Source organism: Mustela lutreola, chromosome 6, assembly GCF_030435805.1.
Source record: "Mustela lutreola isolate mMusLut2 chromosome 6, mMusLut2.pri, whole genome shotgun sequence".
NCBI classification, from domain to species: domain Eukaryota; kingdom Metazoa; phylum Chordata; class Mammalia; order Carnivora; family Mustelidae; genus Mustela; species Mustela lutreola.
In genome coordinates, this window is record NC_081295.1 from 156,875,038 (window position 1) to 156,893,883 (window position 18,846).

The 18,846-nt window shown below is 45.2% G+C and overlaps 6 protein-coding genes across 6 annotated transcripts; 3 read left to right on the forward strand and 3 right to left on the reverse strand.

Annotated features, from left to right (window-relative positions):
• Positions 1-3,710: 3,710 nt before the first annotated feature.
• LOC131833032 (histone H2B type 1-C/E/F/G/I) lies at positions 3,711-4,189 on the reverse strand. The gene has a single exon (XM_059176281.1). It carries the CDS (start codon positions 4,147-4,149, stop codon positions 3,769-3,771), a length of 381 nt encoding a protein of 126 aa, XP_059032264.1. The 5' UTR covers positions 4,150-4,189; the 3' UTR covers positions 3,711-3,768.
• A 253-nt stretch (positions 4,190-4,442) lies between these two features.
• LOC131833024 (histone H2A type 1-H) lies at positions 4,443-4,912 on the forward strand. Its single transcript, XM_059176270.1, has one exon. It carries the CDS (start codon positions 4,473-4,475, stop codon positions 4,857-4,859), a length of 387 nt encoding a protein of 128 aa, XP_059032253.1. The 5' UTR covers positions 4,443-4,472; the 3' UTR covers positions 4,860-4,912.
• Positions 4,913-7,657: 2,745 nt separating this feature from the next.
• LOC131833004 (histone H3.1) lies at positions 7,658-8,351 on the reverse strand. Its single transcript, XM_059176251.1, has one exon. The coding sequence runs from the start codon at positions 8,326-8,328 to the stop codon at positions 7,918-7,920; it is 411 nt and encodes a 136-aa protein (XP_059032234.1). The 5' UTR covers positions 8,329-8,351; the 3' UTR covers positions 7,658-7,917.
• A 1,768-nt stretch (positions 8,352-10,119) lies between these two features.
• Positions 10,120-10,621, reverse strand: LOC131833014 (histone H2A type 1-B). The gene has a single exon (XM_059176260.1). The coding sequence runs from the start codon at positions 10,577-10,579 to the stop codon at positions 10,187-10,189; it is 393 nt and encodes a 130-aa protein (XP_059032243.1). The 5' UTR covers positions 10,580-10,621; the 3' UTR covers positions 10,120-10,186.
• Positions 10,622-10,861: 240 nt separating this feature from the next.
• On the forward strand, positions 10,862-11,298 carry LOC131833035 (histone H2B type 1-C/E/F/G/I). Its single transcript, XM_059176285.1, has one exon. The coding sequence runs from the start codon at positions 10,903-10,905 to the stop codon at positions 11,281-11,283; it is 381 nt and encodes a 126-aa protein (XP_059032268.1). The 5' UTR covers positions 10,862-10,902; the 3' UTR covers positions 11,284-11,298.
• A 4,596-nt stretch (positions 11,299-15,894) lies between these two features.
• LOC131833049 (histone H4) lies at positions 15,895-16,270 on the forward strand. The gene has a single exon (XM_059176302.1). The coding sequence runs from the start codon at positions 15,918-15,920 to the stop codon at positions 16,227-16,229; it is 312 nt and encodes a 103-aa protein (XP_059032285.1). The 5' UTR covers positions 15,895-15,917; the 3' UTR covers positions 16,230-16,270.
• The last annotated feature ends 2,576 nt before the right edge of the window (positions 16,271-18,846 follow it).

Sequence of the window (18,846 nt, forward strand, 5' to 3'; positions counted from 1 at the left end):
CAAGCTCTGTGGATTATTCTGGCCTTTGTCACGGTTTCTGTCTTGCTCGCATGTTCTGAGACAGACTGAAGAGTAAGTTCAGAGAGGAAAATGGGAGGTTAAAGGAAACCAATTTAGAAAAAAAAAACTTGCATGAAAAATGATGGGGAATGTTTCTCTACTAAATGTAGAAAAAAAAAAAAAGAAGACCCTTTTTACTGACAATAAGCCAATAAACACACTCGAAAGGACTCCCGGATAATAGACGATAAAACCCCATCAAAGGATGCTAGGTGCCCCAATTGTCTTGTCTGAAAGGAAATCTTCTTCAACCTCTTTTCTATTTCTTCACATAAAATATGAACTCAAGGCTGCCCTGTGGGATCCTGCCATGCTGCCTGGCCGATATGGAGTTCTGGGCCAGGGCTTGAAGCTGCCATTGGGTTGTTTTCAGTTAAATAAAAAGGAGTATGATAAAAAGGAGTATGATTTGATTTGTAAGGGGTTTCCTGAGACTTCGTAGACATTGTTGCACAGATCATGACCTGTATCCGCCCACAGTGTGCCATTCTGATCCCCTGGCTTATTTGATCATAAGCTACAAAAGTAACAAAGTTGCATTATGAAGTCTTCCCTTCAACCTGTAATAGACACTTGTAAGATTCCTCCCCTGCTTCCAAAACAGACAGGTGATGCTTTCTGTCTCTCCTTCATGCTCATGGAGTGAAGAAATCCTACAGATGCTGGATTGATAGTAAATAATTTGAGATCCAGATCCTACAGATGCTGGATTGATAGTAAATAATTTGAGAGTCTGCTTCACTTAAAAAACCAAACACTTATATTGGCATCTAGAATTTGGCATATTTCAGAATCTTACTTGATAAGCTCTTCACAGTTCCTACCTAGTTGTTTTATCATGAGGTCCTCTCATCATTTTAAGGACCACACACTTAGTATTGAATGAAGCCCTGGGTATAAAATTCTGTTGGACTCTTTGGTCAGGCCCTTGGGCTGCTCCCTTCTGCCTACCCTTGCAGACTTTAGTCCCGCCAACTATTACGAACTCCTGGAATGTGACACCCACTTTCTTACTTCACCTGCCTAGAACAGTTTTGTACTACCCCCCTACCCCCCAATACACACTGGGAATATTATCTCTCCAGTGCTCCTGAGGTTTTCCACACACATCTTTACTGAAGTATTTATTTATTAATATTATTTTCTCAATATTTGAGCAGGGGGATTCTCAGATTTATTTATTTATTTATTTATCCATTCATTCATTCATTTATTGGCAATGCATACATGATTTAAGAGCATAAAAGGGTTACCATTGAAAAGATCCTCCCTTCACCCATGACAGCTTACCTAGTAACCTTCTAGAGATATTTTGCAATTGTATAAACATACATGCAGAAAATTCTACTGCATACTATCCTGTATTTTTTGCACTTGCCAATAGATCTTGGAAATCATCCCATATCGATACCCAGAGAAGGCTGATAATACACGGTGGTTGCAAATATGGCTTCAGAAGCCAGATTTTTTAAAAAATTATGTTTTTACTGTTTATTAGCTGTGCAACCTCAGGAAACTTACTCAACCTCTCTGAATCCCCATTTTATAATCTATAAAACAGGCAAGTAGTAATTTAACTCATCAGGTTGTTATAAAGATTTGGTAATTGGATGTATTTAAGCAAACTTTTAGGACATTATTTGGTAAGCAATAAACACCAGCTGCTGTTATTACGAAGAACATTCTCAATTGTTCTTACCAACAGACAGAATAATATCCTGTAATTCATTCCTTCATTTTTGATCACTCAGATTGCTCCTTGTCATCTATTCTACTAACCAGACTGTTGCAAAAGCCTGTAATATGCCATTTTGTACATGGTGCCACCCCAGAGGTGGTGTTTCTGGGTGTAAAAATATATGCTTTTTTTTTTTTTTTTTTAAAGAGAGAGGGTCTTTTATTATTATTATTTTTAAAGATTTTTTATTTATGTATTTGAGAGAAAGAGAGACAGTGAGAGAGCATGAGAGGGGAGGTCAGAGGGAGAAGCAGACTCCCCATGGAGCTAGAAGCCTAATGTGGGACTCAATCCCAGGACTCTAGGATCATGAGCTGAGCCGAAGGCAGTCACTTAACCAACTGAGCCACCCAGGTGCCCAAAATATATGCATTGTTTTGAGAGATATTGCCAAATTTTCCTCAATGAACGTTTTACCTATTTCCAGGAACACCAGTGATAACTGAGAAATAAAGTTCAGGAATTCCCATCCCTAAGCCAACATACAATGAGCGGCCTGTAACGAATAGTAAATGCTAAATAAAATATTAGTTAATTGGTTGGAAGAATGGTTTAGGAGGTACAGTTGGATTTGGAAGAGTAGCAAGAAAAGCATTTTAAAATCCACTGTGTCATTCATTTGCTGGTGAAGTCACTGATTATTGGAAGGCAAAGTACAGATAGTTAACTTAAACTGATCACTTTGAGTTGGTCTACTATTACACAGATTTATTTCAAAATCTGGGAAGAGTAATAAATTATTGCTTTTTGTCAATACTTTGATGCAATAGGGTGGCAGAGGATTATACATAGAATTTGGGGCATAGTATAATGGGTTTACTGCTTTCCTGTAGCAAAATGCTTTCCTATTGTAATAATGTGTCTTCACTTTTATAATTTCATGTGATTCTAATACATATGAAAAGATACAAGGGCAGAAAACAAATGAACACCGAGGGACTAAAAGCTGCAAGCTCCCTTACATTTATCCAAGTAATCTTCAACTTATTCCCATTTTAGAGGAAAGATACAAAGATCCATGCCTTATGTAATGTGCTGCAAGACACAAGAGCCTAGAAGTGGCCCTGGTGGCCCTAAGAACTTAGTTGGGCTCTGGGAACAGTTAAGGCCTGATAGACTTGAATCAGTTAATTGTTGTGTAAGAATGACTGGTAAGAGCCAAGACCTGTTCTGGGGTTTCATTTGTGCTCTCCAGCCTCCCAAAGGTGGGGATTATGACCTAAAACGGGCAGTAGATCCTACTAAAAGCACGGACTCAAAGTTTGGAAGCTTAAATTCCACTCACCCCACTTTTTTTTTTTTTTTTTTTTTTCTGTATGACCTCAGGTAAGGTACTTCTGTTTTGCTTAATTTGAGAGTCAGAGAGGACTGTGCCGTAGCAAGCGGAGGTCCTTATCCACTAACTTCTTTTTCTTCCCTCAAATATTCATACCGGAGTCTACAGGACATTCCTATCCCTGTAAGGGCACCGCAAAGTCCGCCTCGCCTTCCCCCACGACAAGCTCCAGACACGTACCTCCCTCCACCTTTGCTTGCAAGGAGGAAGGGGGCAGAATCCAGCGGTGAAGCTTTCGGGCCTGCGCTCTAGTCTTCAATTTGGTCTGAAGGGTTCAAAACGCCTCTTGCCTCTTGAGTGCACCAGTGTTTGACTTTTGTTTTTAGTGTTCCCGTCTATACCCTCAACATCAAGTCTAGCTGTGGCAAAGTAGGAGGGGCTGTGACTGGATCTGGGTGATGGCAAGCACCACCATAACGCGGTGCACAACATGCACGGACTGCCAAGCCCGACATTTGGCTTCACTTACAGGAGATCCGCGGGGTGCTCAAGGTGCTCCTGGAGAGAATGATCCGGGATCTAGTCACCGAGACTTTTCAAAAGACAAAGCGCAACAGCTCTTTCTTGGTAAAAAAGTTAAGTGGCTCTGAGAAGAGCCTTTGGGTTGGAGGACAGGACTCTTAACTTGTCAAGTTTACTTGGAGCTGGTGTACTTGGTGACGGCCTTGGTGCCCTCGGACACGGCGTGCTTGGCCAGCTCCCCGGGCAGCAGCAGGCGCACGGCCGTCTGGATCTCCCTGGACGTGATGGTCGAGCGCTTGTTGTAGTGCGCCAGGCGGGACGCCTCGCCCGCGATGCGCTCGAAGATGTCGTTGACGAACGAGTTCATGATGCCCATGGCCTTGGACGAGATGCCGGTGTCGGGGTGCACCTGCTTCAGCACCTTGTACACGTACACCGAGTAGCTCTCCTTGCGGCTGCGCTTGCGCTTCTTGCCGTCCTTCTTCTGCGCCTTGGTCACCGCCTTCTTGGAGCCCTTCTTCGGGGCCGGCGCCGACTTGGCTGGTTCAGGCATGCTGGAGACACTCGGAACGCGCCCAGGGGACAAGAGAAAGTAACAGCGAGCAAAGCGCCACTTGCCCGTCTTATATAGAAGCCCTTATGCAAATACGGTGTGAGCTACACTCCTTTCTGATTGGTGACTATCCCCCCCGAATTCGGGCATTCGTGCTGCCCAATCAGAACGCACGGATCCCAGGGTCGCATTTCCATTGGTTGATATGAAAGTGCCTCCTTAAGCAACGCCAAACCTTGTTTTTCGCGCCCTAGAACGGTTATAAAAGCTACTGTCCTTGCCCTTCCCTCGCTGCATTTGCTAGTGGCGCTTTTGACCTCGGGATGTCTGGACGCGGGAAGCAGGGCGGCAAGGCGCGCGCCAAGGCCAAGACGCGCTCGTCGCGGGCGGGTCTGCAGTTCCCGGTGGGCCGCGTGCACCGCCTGCTCCGCAAGGGCAACTACTCGGAGCGGGTCGGGGCCGGCGCGCCCGTGTACCTGGCGGCCGTGCTCGAGTACCTGACGGCCGAGATCCTGGAGCTGGCGGGCAACGCGGCGCGCGACAACAAGAAGACGCGCATCATCCCGCGCCACCTGCAGCTCGCCATCCGCAACGACGAGGAGCTCAACAAGCTGCTGGGCCGCGTCACCATCGCGCAGGGCGGCGTGCTGCCCAACATCCAGGCCGTGCTGCTGCCCAAGAAGACCGAGAGCCACCACAAGGCCAAGTGAAGAGGTAGATTAAAAACAACAAAAGAACAAAAGGCTCTTTTCAGAGCCACTTATATAATCCCAAAAAGGTGACACTTTTTTTCACTTTGTGTCTCAAATCAACCTCACCGGTGGGATACTTACCTTGCCAGTTACGCTTCAGTCCTAGCTAATCCACACTCAATTGGTATTACAGTGGCCAAGTGCAGGCAAACTTACCACAATGGTACATTGGTTACTGTGAATCGAGGCTACTTGGAAACCGCCAGATTAAAGACACAAGACCTTCCTGTTTCCCTGGAAAGCAGGGATTAAATGTATATGAAAAACGCCCTCCTGGTACTAAGGTAAAAAGGCTGTCTTGTCACTGGACATAAATGAACTCTAAAGGTAAGGAGTTGTAGAAACAAACCTTGTTAACATTTTTACTAAATCTGCAGCTCAAATTCTGCTATTTCCTCACTAAATCATGCTCCCAAATGTCGGTTTTCTGTATTCTGTCAAGTCCTCACACATTTCTCTAAAAAATATAAAAACTGGCTCTGCGGTTATTTCTTTGGCAGAGGAAGTTTAAGTGGGCCTCTGCTTGTAATCAAACGTGCTTTTCCTCCTGTTCAATCTGTCCCATGTCAGTCTATTTATTTAGCCAGGTAGGGTGGAAGGGTAGGGGGTGGGGGGAGGTTTAAGAAGAAAAAATTATTTTCCATCCCTACAGTATTTAGGATACATTGCCAATGCCAACAAGTTGACGTTGACATTTGTGAGCTTGGCTATTATTTTAAAGTCATTTATATTGAATATACAAGAACAATAAGTTGACTTTTGACGATTACCTAAGTCTGTATCTGGAAATTCTTTCAGGGTGGCTTATGGGTGACAAATTTTACTATCAAGTCAAAGTGGCTTTGGGGGGGTGGGTGGGATGCGGGAATGGTTTCCCTAAATAGTATACAGAAACCCACTGGGGTTGTCAGCAGGAAGGTAGTAAATCTTGTATCTTAAAAAATTTGTCTTTGGGGAATAATTTTTTAAATGATGCTTACTGAAAGTATTCAAATACGATGTGTAGTATTCTGCTTATCCATGTTTTCTACCTGACAGCATATAGATTACCACACTGCCAAATGAGATCTTAAATACGGCAGTAACAAGCTTGGTGGTAACAAGGACAACACTGAATACTATCAACTTGATTCCAAATTTTGATGATGGAGAACCACAGTTTGAAAAAAAAAAAATAGGATAATTTCAGAAAAGCCAAATGCTGTTTTGAGAAGAGTGAGGTCAAATACCCTGGTATTTTGTTCATGTTTCTATACGGGCAAAACTAGATCTTTTTATTCTAGGCCTCAGAAAGGAGTGGAATATTTACTCCATTTATTAGTTTTGCCATCTGAGGAAATGGAGGCACAGAGACTTTCTTCTGTTTCCTTTTTTATTGAATCTTAACGTTCTTACACTTTTCTTAAATTTTTATTTCATGATCAAGTACAATGCATTAAGGACACACCAATAAACCATGGCCTGTCCAAAAGAAATTCAGTCTAATGGGAAGAATCAGACAAAAGCAAATAATGAAAACACAGTGTAGCAAGAGACATAAGCATAGGGTATTAGGAGGGCAAAGAGGAGTAAGATCTGTGTGAAGGAACATTTGACCTAACGGTTAAAGGAAATTGTGAATTAGAGGAAAGTAGGGGGATCACAGCAGAGAATGAGCAAGACTCCTGGCTTGTGAAATGTTCAGGCAAATGACATGAAGTTTGATACTGCCAATAAAGTGGAGATTGCAAGAGACGGGATGGAACCGTAGGGGATCTGCAGGCCACTCCCTTGGTTTAAAATACTATTTATAGACTAATGACTCCCAAAACTTTATGTCCATCCCAGCCTGTATCTCCTGAGCTCAGATGTGCATATTCATTCTTGTAGATCTCCAGGAAACCCTAAATGCATCTCGGACTGATCACCACTATCACTAGTCCAGTAAGATATCTTAGTAGACGCTCCCACCATCTACAAGGTAGCAGAGCCCAAATGATCTGGTGTCACTGAATATTTATTTGTGTGTCATTCCTACAGAAAAACTAAAGTCCTGGTACATGGTTAGGAGAGAACCTTGAAAGCCCAGAAAGAGCTTAGGTGGAAAGCCACGAGATGATCAGTTTTGCACAAGGAGTAAAGTTTTGAGAAGCATGGAGTATCGATGTACACAGAACTAAAATGTCCACAGAACCAGAACCACGTGTTGCTCCTGAATAAATCTTCACATAATCAGAACTGAAAGACTAATTTAGAAAATTATACTGACTGCATGTCTCAAGGAGAGGGGGCTCTACCCAGCCAGCATGAGTATTGTCCAGTGGGGACAGGGACTTTGCAATGTGTGGGCCCTTCCTAATAGCTGCTTCCCAGCCCTATGAAAGGAACTGTTTGCTCTCAAGAACATCAATCTGGTTAGAATTGGGGCCTTAGATTGGATCACCACGGCATTGAGGAAAGGGAGTTGCGAGGGAGGGCACTTGCTTTCCTCCAAATAGTCTACCTCCCCTAGATTACGGACAGTACACATACTTTTTCTTCGAAGGTATTAGGACATTTCTATTTGATAAAATCATGGCATCATCCTAAATTCCAGCTGTGGACATCCCAGATTCTACTCACCATAAAGTCACTTACAGGAAGGCAGACAGCCTGATTATGGTCGATGGTTTTAACAATTAGCAGCTGGGACCCTACCATGCAATTTAAAAAGCACCATATAACTTAATGTCTTTCCATGTTTCACAAAGTGGAGGATACATTTTGGAGGTGGTCTCACTGTATGCTAAGCCGAAGTTCTTTACTGTTCTGAAATCAACGCCAGACAAGAACAGGTAAAGCTATGTAAAATACAAAACCAGGCCACCTATCAAGACAAAGGAGGAAAGCACACCTATAAGGTTATCTTGTAGATACTTAGAAACCACAACTGTGAAATGCCCAGAAATGGGGCACATCCGTGCAGGGAAACAGACCTTTTCAGCACACGTGGTGGCTCTGAAAAGAGCCTTTGGGAAGGAGTGGGAGACCGTGTGGCTCAGGCCCTCTCGCCGCGGATGCGGCGCGCCAGCTGGATGTCCTTGGGCATGATGGTGACGCGCTTGGCGTGGATGGCGCACAGGTTGGTGTCCTCGAAGAGCCCCACCAGGTAGGCCTCGCACGCCTCCTGCAGCGCCATGACGGCCGAGCTCTGGAAGCGCAGGTCGGTCTTGAAGTCCTGCGCGATCTCGCGCACCAGCCGCTGGAACGGCAGCTTGCGGATCAGCAGCTCGGTGGACTTCTGGTAGCGCCGGATCTCGCGCAGGGCCACCGTGCCGGGCCGGTAGCGGTGCGGCTTCTTCACGCCGCCCGTGGCCGGCGCGCTCTTGCGGGCCGCCTTGGTGGCCAGCTGCTTGCGCGGGGCCTTGCCGCCGGTCGACTTGCGCGCCGTCTGCTTCGTGCGAGCCATGACTTCAACGCTCAGTTGCAGTGAAAGGTAAGACCCTGTCAGAGTATTTATAGTGAGAGTCAGAAGCTGATTGGGCAGAAGGGACTACACAGCCGGGAACCGGATTGGTTAAGGACTCGAGCTTTTAACTTGTGCCCCAAATGCCCTGATGTGACTTGACCATCACCTTAATATGTATGTATGTTTTCTGTCCGCTTTCTACCGGCGATTTCCAGTATAAATAAAGGCCAGCTACGTAAGAAATAGCAATTTTTCTAGGATCCACATCAGAACAAAGTAACACCACGAGAAATTATTTTAAATATTATTTTTTAACCCAATATATCCAAAATATTTATTTTGAATGTGGCCAACAACTGTTAGATATTTTACCTTCCTTTTTGTTTTGTACGATCCCGCAGAGTACAATATATTCCATAGATCCGCACCCCTTAAGTCAGACTAGCCACGTGCCCAGTGACTGCCGGCCACGATTGGCTAGTGGTTACCACACAGGACAGCTCAACTCTATACCCTCTTCTCGATTTCTTATTCTTTGAATACTTAAATTTATTTTTTATTTTTCTGCTAGAAAAGTCAAATTGGCACGTGAGCAATCCAAAACAAGTAACTTCACAGAAAAACTTCCTTACATAAATTTTTCAGTTGCAGATAATATCAGGCAGTCCCACTGCAGCATGCATGCTTTATTTTTCTGCTATCCTGGAAATTCAAAATTGTAACAGAAACGGACTGTTTTGTTCTATTACTTTGGGGGTGGAGGGGCTGGATCTGCCATGGGCATAAAGCATTGTGTGTCTGTAATTTACCATAATGACTCATAATCCCTTTGTCTTAAAGAATCTAAATCCCCACCACCAGTAAGCTACATAGGGATAAACTAAGCCACCCCTTTGCATCTGCATCCAGCACTTCTCATTAGCAACCGGCAAAACCATAGGATAGGCTCCTTGCAAGGCATCGTGCATCCTGAGGACCCCTGAGCTAGAAGTCACCAAGGCCGGCAATGATAGAATCTAATTCTATTCGTGCATCAAGACCTTTAAGCCACAATAAAAAGACTAAGACAAACACATTTTAAAAAGAGGAACGATTATCAGTAAATCAGCTACCTGTTTACTTTTCTAATGGAAAACGGGCCGCATCAAGTCTGTCAGAATTCTAAAGGCTTTACAAATAGCTTTGGCTCCATATGGAGATTTGGGTTGATCCCTGTAGCTTCAGAAGGTCTTTAATTGCCAAGAGCCATGACGAGGGTTTAAAACTGCTGCCCCAAAGAAATACATCACCAGAGTTTATCCCTTTAAGAGGCCTATAATATGGGAGGTTAGGAATGCCTGTTTCTAATGAGTGAAGGAGACAATGCATAGTTCGTATTCCAAATGCGAAGGAGCTCAAACCAGCATTCAGAATGTTCCATACACGAAGATGGGATGAAGACATAGGATTTAAAAAAACTTCAGGCTTTGGGGTGCCTGGGTGGCTCAGTGGGTTAAAACCTCTGCCTTCGGCTCAAGTCATGATCCCAGAATATTCGGATCGAGCCCCGCATCGGGCTCTCTGCTCAGCAGGGAGCCTGCTTCCTCCTCTCTGTCTGCCTCTCTACTTGCGATATGCCAAATAAATAAATAAAATCTTAAAAAAATAAAAACAAAACCTTCAGGCTTTAATAAAAGCGAACTTTAAATTTCTCTTTTGCCCAAGTTGTGAAGTTGGTGTTAAATGCTGTTAAATTACTTTTGAAAATACAAAGGATGAAAGTTTTTCAAAGTGCTCAGTTCTTCAGAGTAGTAGGTGGCTCTTAAAAGAGCCTTTGGTTAGGCTGGGAAGAGCTGGGGTGGCAAGTTGAACCAAGATTCTACTTGCCCTTGGCCTTATGGTGGCTCTCGGTCTTCTTGGGCAGCAGCACGGCCTGGATGTTGGGCAGCACGCCGCCCTGCGCGATGGTGACGCGGCCCAGCAGCTTGTTGAGCTCCTCGTCGTTGCGGATGGCCAGCTGCAGGTGGCGCGGGATGATGCGCGTCTTCTTGTTGTCGCGCGCCGCGTTGCCCGCCAGCTCCAGGATCTCGGCCGTCAGGTACTCGAGCACGGCCGCCAGGTACACGGGCGCGCCGGCCCCGACCCGCTCCGAGTAGTTGCCCTTGCGGAGCAGGCGGTGCACGCGGCCCACCGGGAACTGCAGACCCGCCCGCGACGAGCGCGTCTTGGCCTTGGCGCGCGCCTTGCCGCCCTGCTTCCCGCGTCCAGACATCCCGAGGTCAAAAGCGCCACTAGCAAATGCAGCGAGGGAGGGGCAAGGACAGTAGCTTTTATAACCGTTCTAGGGCGCGAAAAACAAGGTTTGGCGTTGCTTAAGGAGGCACTTTCATCTCAACCAATGGAAATGCGACCCTGGGATCCGTGCGTTCTGATTGGGCAGCACGAATGCCCGAATTCGGGGGGGATAGTCACCAATCAGAAAGGAGTGTAGCTCACACCATATTTGCATAAGGGCTTCTATATAAGACGGGCAAGTGGCGCTTTGCTCGCTGTTACTTTCTCTTGTCCCCTGGGCGCGTTCCGAGTGTCTCCAGCATGCCTGAACCAGCCAAGTCGGCGCCGGCCCCGAAGAAGGGCTCCAAGAAGGCGGTGACCAAGGCGCAGAAGAAGGACGGCAAGAAGCGCAAGCGCAGCCGCAAGGAGAGCTACTCGGTGTACGTGTACAAGGTGCTGAAGCAGGTGCACCCCGACACCGGCATCTCGTCCAAGGCCATGGGCATCATGAACTCGTTCGTCAACGACATCTTCGAGCGCATCGCGGGCGAGGCGTCCCGCCTGGCGCACTACAACAAGCGCTCGACCATCACGTCCAGGGAGATCCAGACGGCCGTGCGCCTGCTGCTGCCCGGGGAGCTGGCCAAGCACGCCGTGTCCGAGGGCACCAAGGCCGTCACCAAGTATACCAGCTCCAAGTAAACTTGACAAGTAAGCGTCCTGTTCTCCAACCCAAAGGCTCTTTTCAGAGCCATCCACACTTTCTAAGAAAGAGCTTGTTTGCTGATGACCTTTGGATACAAGTAAAGAGTGAACATTAACTTTTTAAACATACGTAGCTTGACGTTAACCTGTATTCTAGCTGGCTTATGGGATTTGCCCAGTGCATTTTAGCGTTCAGTTTCCATTTGCATATTAGTTTTACATTTTTCCTAGTAAGTCACCAATGCAAAGAACACCTCGTATCTTTGTGATACAAAACTACTTGGAAGTTCAGTGGAGAAACTAATCGTTCCAGCTCCTTCCACTGATCTCTGTAGCCCTGTTTGATTGCCTCCAGGTGTAAAGCATTAGGCAGGCTCCTGGATGGTCGGTTTACGTTGATTAGACTAGAATTACTCAGCTGGTTTATCTAGTTCTTGCTCCCCAGGCTGAAAGAGGCCCATGTTCTGTCTGTTTAATACTTTCTCACCTACTTAACTGAGGCTGGTTACTCCGGGACGTATCCACGCTTGGCCCACCGTCTCCCATTAACATTATAAGCATTGTTAAAGGCCTATTAGCAGTGTAACCATTTTGGTTCGAAAGTTATTTCTCCTGGAGCCGAGTGAAGAGCGAGTAACGTTTCTTCACGTCTTCAATTCTCTGAAGTAATATTCCCAGGAATGCAGCCTGTCTTTTCATTTCTGTAAGCAGGGAGTCCAGTGCCTCTGAGGATGGGCGGAAGCCCTTTTAAAGGGACGCCTGGTCTGGCGGCTGTGCTGGACTACTGGCTGCCGTAAGTCCAGGAAAACCTACTGTTAGTGTCTTTGCTCAAGAGTAAGGACTTGCGGAGTGGATTGCAAGAACAAAACACGTGTGGCCTGTATGCCTTTTAAAGCTAACTTGGAGATTTGCTTCCTTGAGGCACCCACCATTCTTCGCTCTTGCCTATATCCCGCACACTGGTCTCCTAGGTGCTAAGAACTAGCACCTGCATACCTTAGCACTAGGTGCTAAGAAATAGCATACCTGCAGTGGGGAAGTCTCAGCATCTTCAGAAGAAACAGTTAAGAAAATACAAACTCTAAAAAGAAGATTGGAGGGAAGCAAAATGGAGGCTGCTGAATGGGGCAGATCATGTGGTGGGGCCGGGAAGGTGTTCTAGGACTTGGAAATCCTCTCGCAGGACTGGAGGCTGGAATGGAGGGAAATGAATGTGGAATGAGAAGTAGAAGGTGAGGCAAAGAGCTTCCCATACTGGGGAGCTTTGTACACCTTGAAAATAAATACAAAGTTTATCTACTAGGGGAAGGCAGACTCTGCCGCATTTTAAAATCTTTTAAAATATATGATTCAGAACCATTATTCTGGGGACCCAGTTGAGAATGGATGGAAAGGGGGGGAGGTGTTCAGGTCAAAAGTTTGGAAATCCCAGCCAGAGGTGAGTGTGGGAACGAGGAGGAGGGGAAGCAAGGGGGATAAAGGGGAAGAGGCAGCAGAAAGGTCAGGCCTTGCCGTAGAATGACTTACAGGGCAGGTGAAGGAGGGGAGCCCGGAACCTCTCGATTTCAGCTTGTGCGACATCAGCACTCAAGAAAGGGGCTACAGAAAGTGGGCTTGGGAGGAAAGGAGACTTGCCATGTTCATTCCAACTCACTGCCTCAAAGCACCCAGGCATATATGGAATATCTAAAGCTTAAAAGAGTTTGAGAAAACTGCAGAAGCGGGAACGTCAGTAGGATCTCCCCACCCACCCCTCCCCTCCCCTGAAAGCGGGAGATAAAAGTCCGCTGGGACAGGCACCCACCCTGTACTCTGAGGAGAGGAGAACTTCTTATCACCAGATGGAATTTAGGGCTGAAAGGCCACAAGTAAAAACCTTGTTATTTCTTCAATCGGCTACCCCAAGCCCAAACCTCTTTGTCTTGTCAATTCTTCACAAACTTATCTTGTCTAAAAATGTGAAATCTCCCTGACTAGTTGCTTTGGGACTTCCTTCTCCATGGCTGCCATGTAACATGTAAAAATTTAATAGACTATGCTTTTTTCTCTGTTAACCTGTTCTAGGTCAGTTTAATTCTTGGGCAGAGACCCAAAGAGAGCAGAGAATTTTTCTTTCCCTACATTTCATTCAACAAATACTCGTTGCCCCTCTACTGTGAGCCGGGCATAGCTTTAATCTAGCAATAAGACAGTGAAAGGGTTCAGAACGAGTCTTCCCCAAATGCCACTGACACGTGGACTGTTTAGAACTCAAGTCCCCTGAGAACATCACGGGCAAGAGAAACTTTTGCCCTCCTCCTTATGGCCTTGAAGAATTTAGGTAGGGGGTTGATAACAGAGACAGTTAATAACAGATACAGCTTTTTATCATGAAAGGCTCAGCTTGTCGGGACAAGCTCTGACGTGATTACTAAACTCTACTCTTATCTTGCTTTGAATTATCCTCCCCTCTGAGGCTCCAGGCCCCTCTCCCATTCCTTAGCTGGGGATGGCATATTAGCCTTAAGTGCCTGACCGCCTTTAAGTCTTATTTTTTACAGGGCTTCTGTACTTAGGAAATTAAATGTTTTTCTCCTGTTAGTCTGGTTTTGTTTTGTTTGTTAAAGATTTTATTTATTTATTTGACAAAGAAAGAGAGCGCAAGTAGGTGGGACCAGAGGCAGAAGGAGAGAAGCAGGCTCTCGCTAATCAGGGAGCCCAACATGGGGCTCCATCCCAGGACCCTGAGATCATGACCTGAGCCAAAGGCAGATGCTTAACAACTGAGCCACCCAGGTGCCCCCCGTTAATCTGTTTTGTGTCACTTTAATTAGTAGCTCGGCCAAAGAACCTAGAAGGAAATAAGGGAAAATTTTCCAGCTCCTACAATAATATACAAGGATGAAGAGCCCATTCTTTTAAAGATGTCCCAGTTAATCAGTGTGATGCAACGATGACAAAAATTCCGAAAGGGTTAATTTTTCCTTTAAACCTGAAACAAGTTACAATATTTTGAAGAGGAGTAGAACGTATCATCTCAAAATATGCCTCTTTGGTATTGTATGCTAAATTTATATGCACAACACTTAACTGCTGGCAGAGGTGAATGTGGTAAGATTTGTGGAAACTGTACTAATATTAATGAAATGCCACAAAAATCTATACCGTCTCTGACAAAGCATTTCAATTCTAGGTTATCTTCAGGAAATAAGTTATGTACAGATCTCCTTTAAAATAAAAAAAAATAGAAAGCATATTATGTTAAGTGCTGGAGATTTTGCTTAAAATGTATAATAGAAAATGCTTATGATGGAATATCATACAGACATAGTCACTTTTCACTTTCCCTAGTGTAAAATTTCCAAGATTGAACTGAAAGTAGATTTCCTTTGGCAAAGGACATTGCTTAAACTATAGTTCTATAGTTCTGTATAGAATAGAATTTTTAGGAATAGTTCTGTCAGGGAGCAGGAATATCCTGTCCTTTTGGAGATCCTTGCAGCCGGCTAAGAATCAAATAGACATGAGCCAGATTCACAGGAGAAAATAAAATGTAACAGTATACTACAGGGATCTATGCAGACATGAAATTTCAAAGACAGTCAAGCAAAATGAAGTATATATATGTCTTTCCGAACTAAGGAGAAGGGGCCAGGAGCCTGGGACTTCAAAGGGAAGGAATGTAATTCATAGAAGAGCAAATGCCTGGTAAAGAAAATGTCTGCTGGGCCACTTGGAAACAAGGGCCATAAAGGGCTTTGATCCAACAGGCCTTGCTGGTCTCCATTGTCTACACCTAGCTCAAAGTATAATACAGTTCTCTCTGTGGTAAATTTCTTTCTGGAGCAGGTCCTCTATCTAATTTCCTTTTACGCAGTTTTGCAGGAGGTAAAAAGCTTTTACAAAATGTGCTGGATTTTAATAACCTTCACGTCAAAGTGACTCATTTTAAGCTAACCTGCCCTTGACCCCTACATTTCCTAGTGTTGAAAGTGGTACATCAGTCAGTAGGGAAAATAATTATTTTATACATGTGACTTATTAAGGAATTACTAGGGAATTGGCTCAAGTGTACTATAGAGAATGTTTAAGAAGGAATAACAAGTAGATATTAAAAACACTTTTTTTTTTTTTTTGGTCTTTAGAGAAGGGAAAGTGATTAAAATGTAATCCGTGTGAAGAAGTTCCAAAACGCCATACATGGAACTATGTGAAATTTTCTCGGCCGGGGGTGGGGGGGCTGGGGGGTGGGGTGGGGGGTGGGGAAGCTGTGCACTTCCCTATTTCACCAAAATCCCAAACTGGGCAGCAGTACTGTGTTCTCTGCGTGGGGGGATAAAATATTGCTATTTTATTACTTGCCCTTTTCTGTATTTCTCACAACATTCGCGTTTGGGGTTCCCATTGACAAGCAATTTTTCAAGTTTCCAGAGTAACAAAATAGTTACCGGGTATAATCAAGACACAGTACAAGGAAACCTACGACTTTTTTTTTTTTTTTTTTTTTTTTTTTTTGGTCTTGTCACACTTCTCTCCCCCCACGGGGTGGCACTTCTCGGCTGTGTGAGGTTCTCAGTTCGGTCCGCTGGCAGCGGGATAAAAGCGTGCAACGCGGGAGACGTGACAAAACGCTGTGCTGTTGTCTCTCAGCCATGTCTGGTCGCGGCAAGGGCGGGAAGGGCCTGGGCAAGGGAGGCGCCAAGCGCCACCGCAAGGTGCTGCGCGACAACATCCAGGGCATCACCAAGCCCGCCATCCGGCGGCTGGCCCGGCGCGGCGGCGTCAAGCGCATCTCCGGCCTCATCTACGAGGAGACCCGCGGGGTGCTCAAGGTGTTCCTGGAGAACGTGATCCGCGACGCCGTCACCTACACGGAGCACGCCAAGCGCAAGACGGTCACGGCCATGGACGTGGTCTACGCGCTCAAGCGCCAGGGCCGCACCCTCTACGGCTTCGGGGGCTGAGCCTCTGCCCTCGGGTTTGGTTTCTGTGAAAATCCTAAAGGCCCTTTTCAGGGCCCCCACCTCTTTCATCTTGGGAGCCGTGACGCTGGTTTGTCTTCAGTAGTGTTCGATTAGGGCTGTGAAAGTACATCCATTCCCGTTTGCGCAGAAGCTTCCCTGCTTCTCTTGTGTGCAACTAGAGAATGCATGAGCCCTTTCATTTTTCATGCTCTCACACAGGTTTTTGGAGACTTGCATTAAGTTACTGTTGACACTTTATATTTAACACTTGACAGGTACACTTATTAAAAAAAAAAATATATTTGACCATACAAGCAAGGATTGTGGGAGAGGAAGAAGCAGGCTGCCCGCTGAGCAGGGAGCCCGATGCGGGGCTCTGACCAGGCCCTGATCGTAGGGCCCTGGCATCGCCACCTGGCCGATCGCAGGCGCTTAACCTACTGAGTCACCCAAGTGCCCCAGACATGTACATTTTAAAATGATATTTTAATGCTCTAATGGGAACGTTGCATGACAGTTGGAAGGAAACGGGTTTAAGACTTGAGCAGGAGCAGAACGGCTTTCTCAGTATGACGGAGTGCAGGTTTGGGGGTTGCAAGGAGCGAGAACCACAGGTGCCTCAGCGCTGAATTCCAGAGAAGGTGCGTCTCCTTGTACATGAGGCCGTGCAATGTGATCACGTTTAGTGATCTGCATTCTGGTGCCACGTGTCCTCTGCTCAAGAAACAAATGAGTGTTAAGTAGACTTAACAATTGGGACAGTTGGTGAGACCAAGCATGTGACCAGCCTTGGCTCCAGTGTTGGGGTCTGCTGGGAGTGGAAACCCAAGTTCCTACAGGACGGACAGGTCAGTACCCCACAGACCATGTGGTGAGGGTGGGTGCAGTTAACAGGCGTTCCAGCTAAATGATAAGGGAAACAACAGAAATGTTGCCATGAAAATTGGCAACCCTAGCCCAGGAGAGATCGTTGGTACAGAGTGGAAAAGGAATCAAACACAGGGTTAGGCCATAAATCTAGAATCTAGGATTCTCCTAGAGGAGGTCTTAAAAAGTAGAGAAAGAAACCCAGAGTCGAAGGGGAAGACTTGGGTGTTGGTAGGAAGCTTGACTAATGCACACACACACACAGACAAAAGTAGTAATTGCCCAAATGTATAGAAAAACAGTAAGCGAAGATGAGATGTATACATTTTAAAGCTGAAGTTAAAACCGTCAACATCTGGTCTCACCAAGATTTAACCCTTGTTAAGGTCAAATGCTAAATGTGCATCCAGCCCATCTACCAGCTCAGGAATGTTTCCTCAAGGACCCTAGAGGCATTTCTGAAATACAGTGCTGTTTTAATCATGGTGATCTCCCATTCTCCTGGGAAGACTTGGGTCGAACTTCAGCTAAGCTATGACTCCAAATTGTAACACTATTGTGTTTCAGATGGGTTGTGTCCATTTAGCTATCCAACAGAGTGAGATTTCTTTTTTTCTCTTCTATTCCCATAGCAGATTGCCTATGATAGTCATTCTGGTTTAACACTTACTCAATTATAAAACTTCTGGTTCTACCACCTTTGTGCAGCGGTTTTCTAGGCTGGGAGATTTTGTTTTTAATTATATTTCCCAACAGCTTCTGAGGGTCAATTATGTATTTAAGGCTTTCCATTAATTTTTTCTTCTTTTTTTTAAAAATTATTTGTTTAACAGAGAGAGAGAGAATGAGAGCCAGCACACAAGCAGGGGGAGTAGTACACAGAGGGAAAAGTGGGCTCTTGTAAGAGCAGGGATCCCAGTTGTGGGGCTCTGATCCCAGGATCTGGGATCATGACCTGATCTGAAGGCAGATGCTTACCTGACTGAGCCACCAAGGCACCCTGCTTTCCATTGATTTCTTGCATAATTTTGATAGTAGTCCCTTGGTTATTAACCCCCCCAAAAAATCCCTACATATTCCATATATCATTTAAATATATCTATAGCTAATATTCTAGTACTTGTCTTTAGATGTCTGACTAATGTTCATAACCTGATTTAATGTAACTTAACACTTCTTGATAATACTTTTCCTAAATGCAGGTCCTGCATTTTGTATAATGAAACCTTTTAGGTATCACTTATATATAAACTCCTCTGTAGTTTCCCAAGTGGCCACTGGGTCACACATGGTTTTTCATTTAATGAAAAGAGACATAGTTTGTATTTGTGATGAATCATATACAATTGTGAAAAGTTTTCTTATATATCATGCAGTAAGGGAAAAAAGAGCAAATCAAAAATAAACTATACATCCTTGCTAACCAGATAAAAATTAATATAAATGTTAATTATACTTTTAAATAACTCTCCATTAGGACACTTCTGGTAAGGATATTACGGGGGTAGGATTCTTTTGTGCCCATAAAACAGCAAACTCTCCTGAAGTAAACTGTGCCCAACACAACACGCCCCCAACCTCTCACAGGACCATCTTTGAGCAAGTTCTGCAGTAACTTGGGACCCCAAACCAACCTGGGGCAAGGTTCCTGGCTATAAGCTTGATTGGCAGGACTAGCAACCAGGCCGGGGAATGGCGACATGACTCGCAGTGCAACAGGGCCGCAAAGACCAGTGAGCTCCACTAGTCA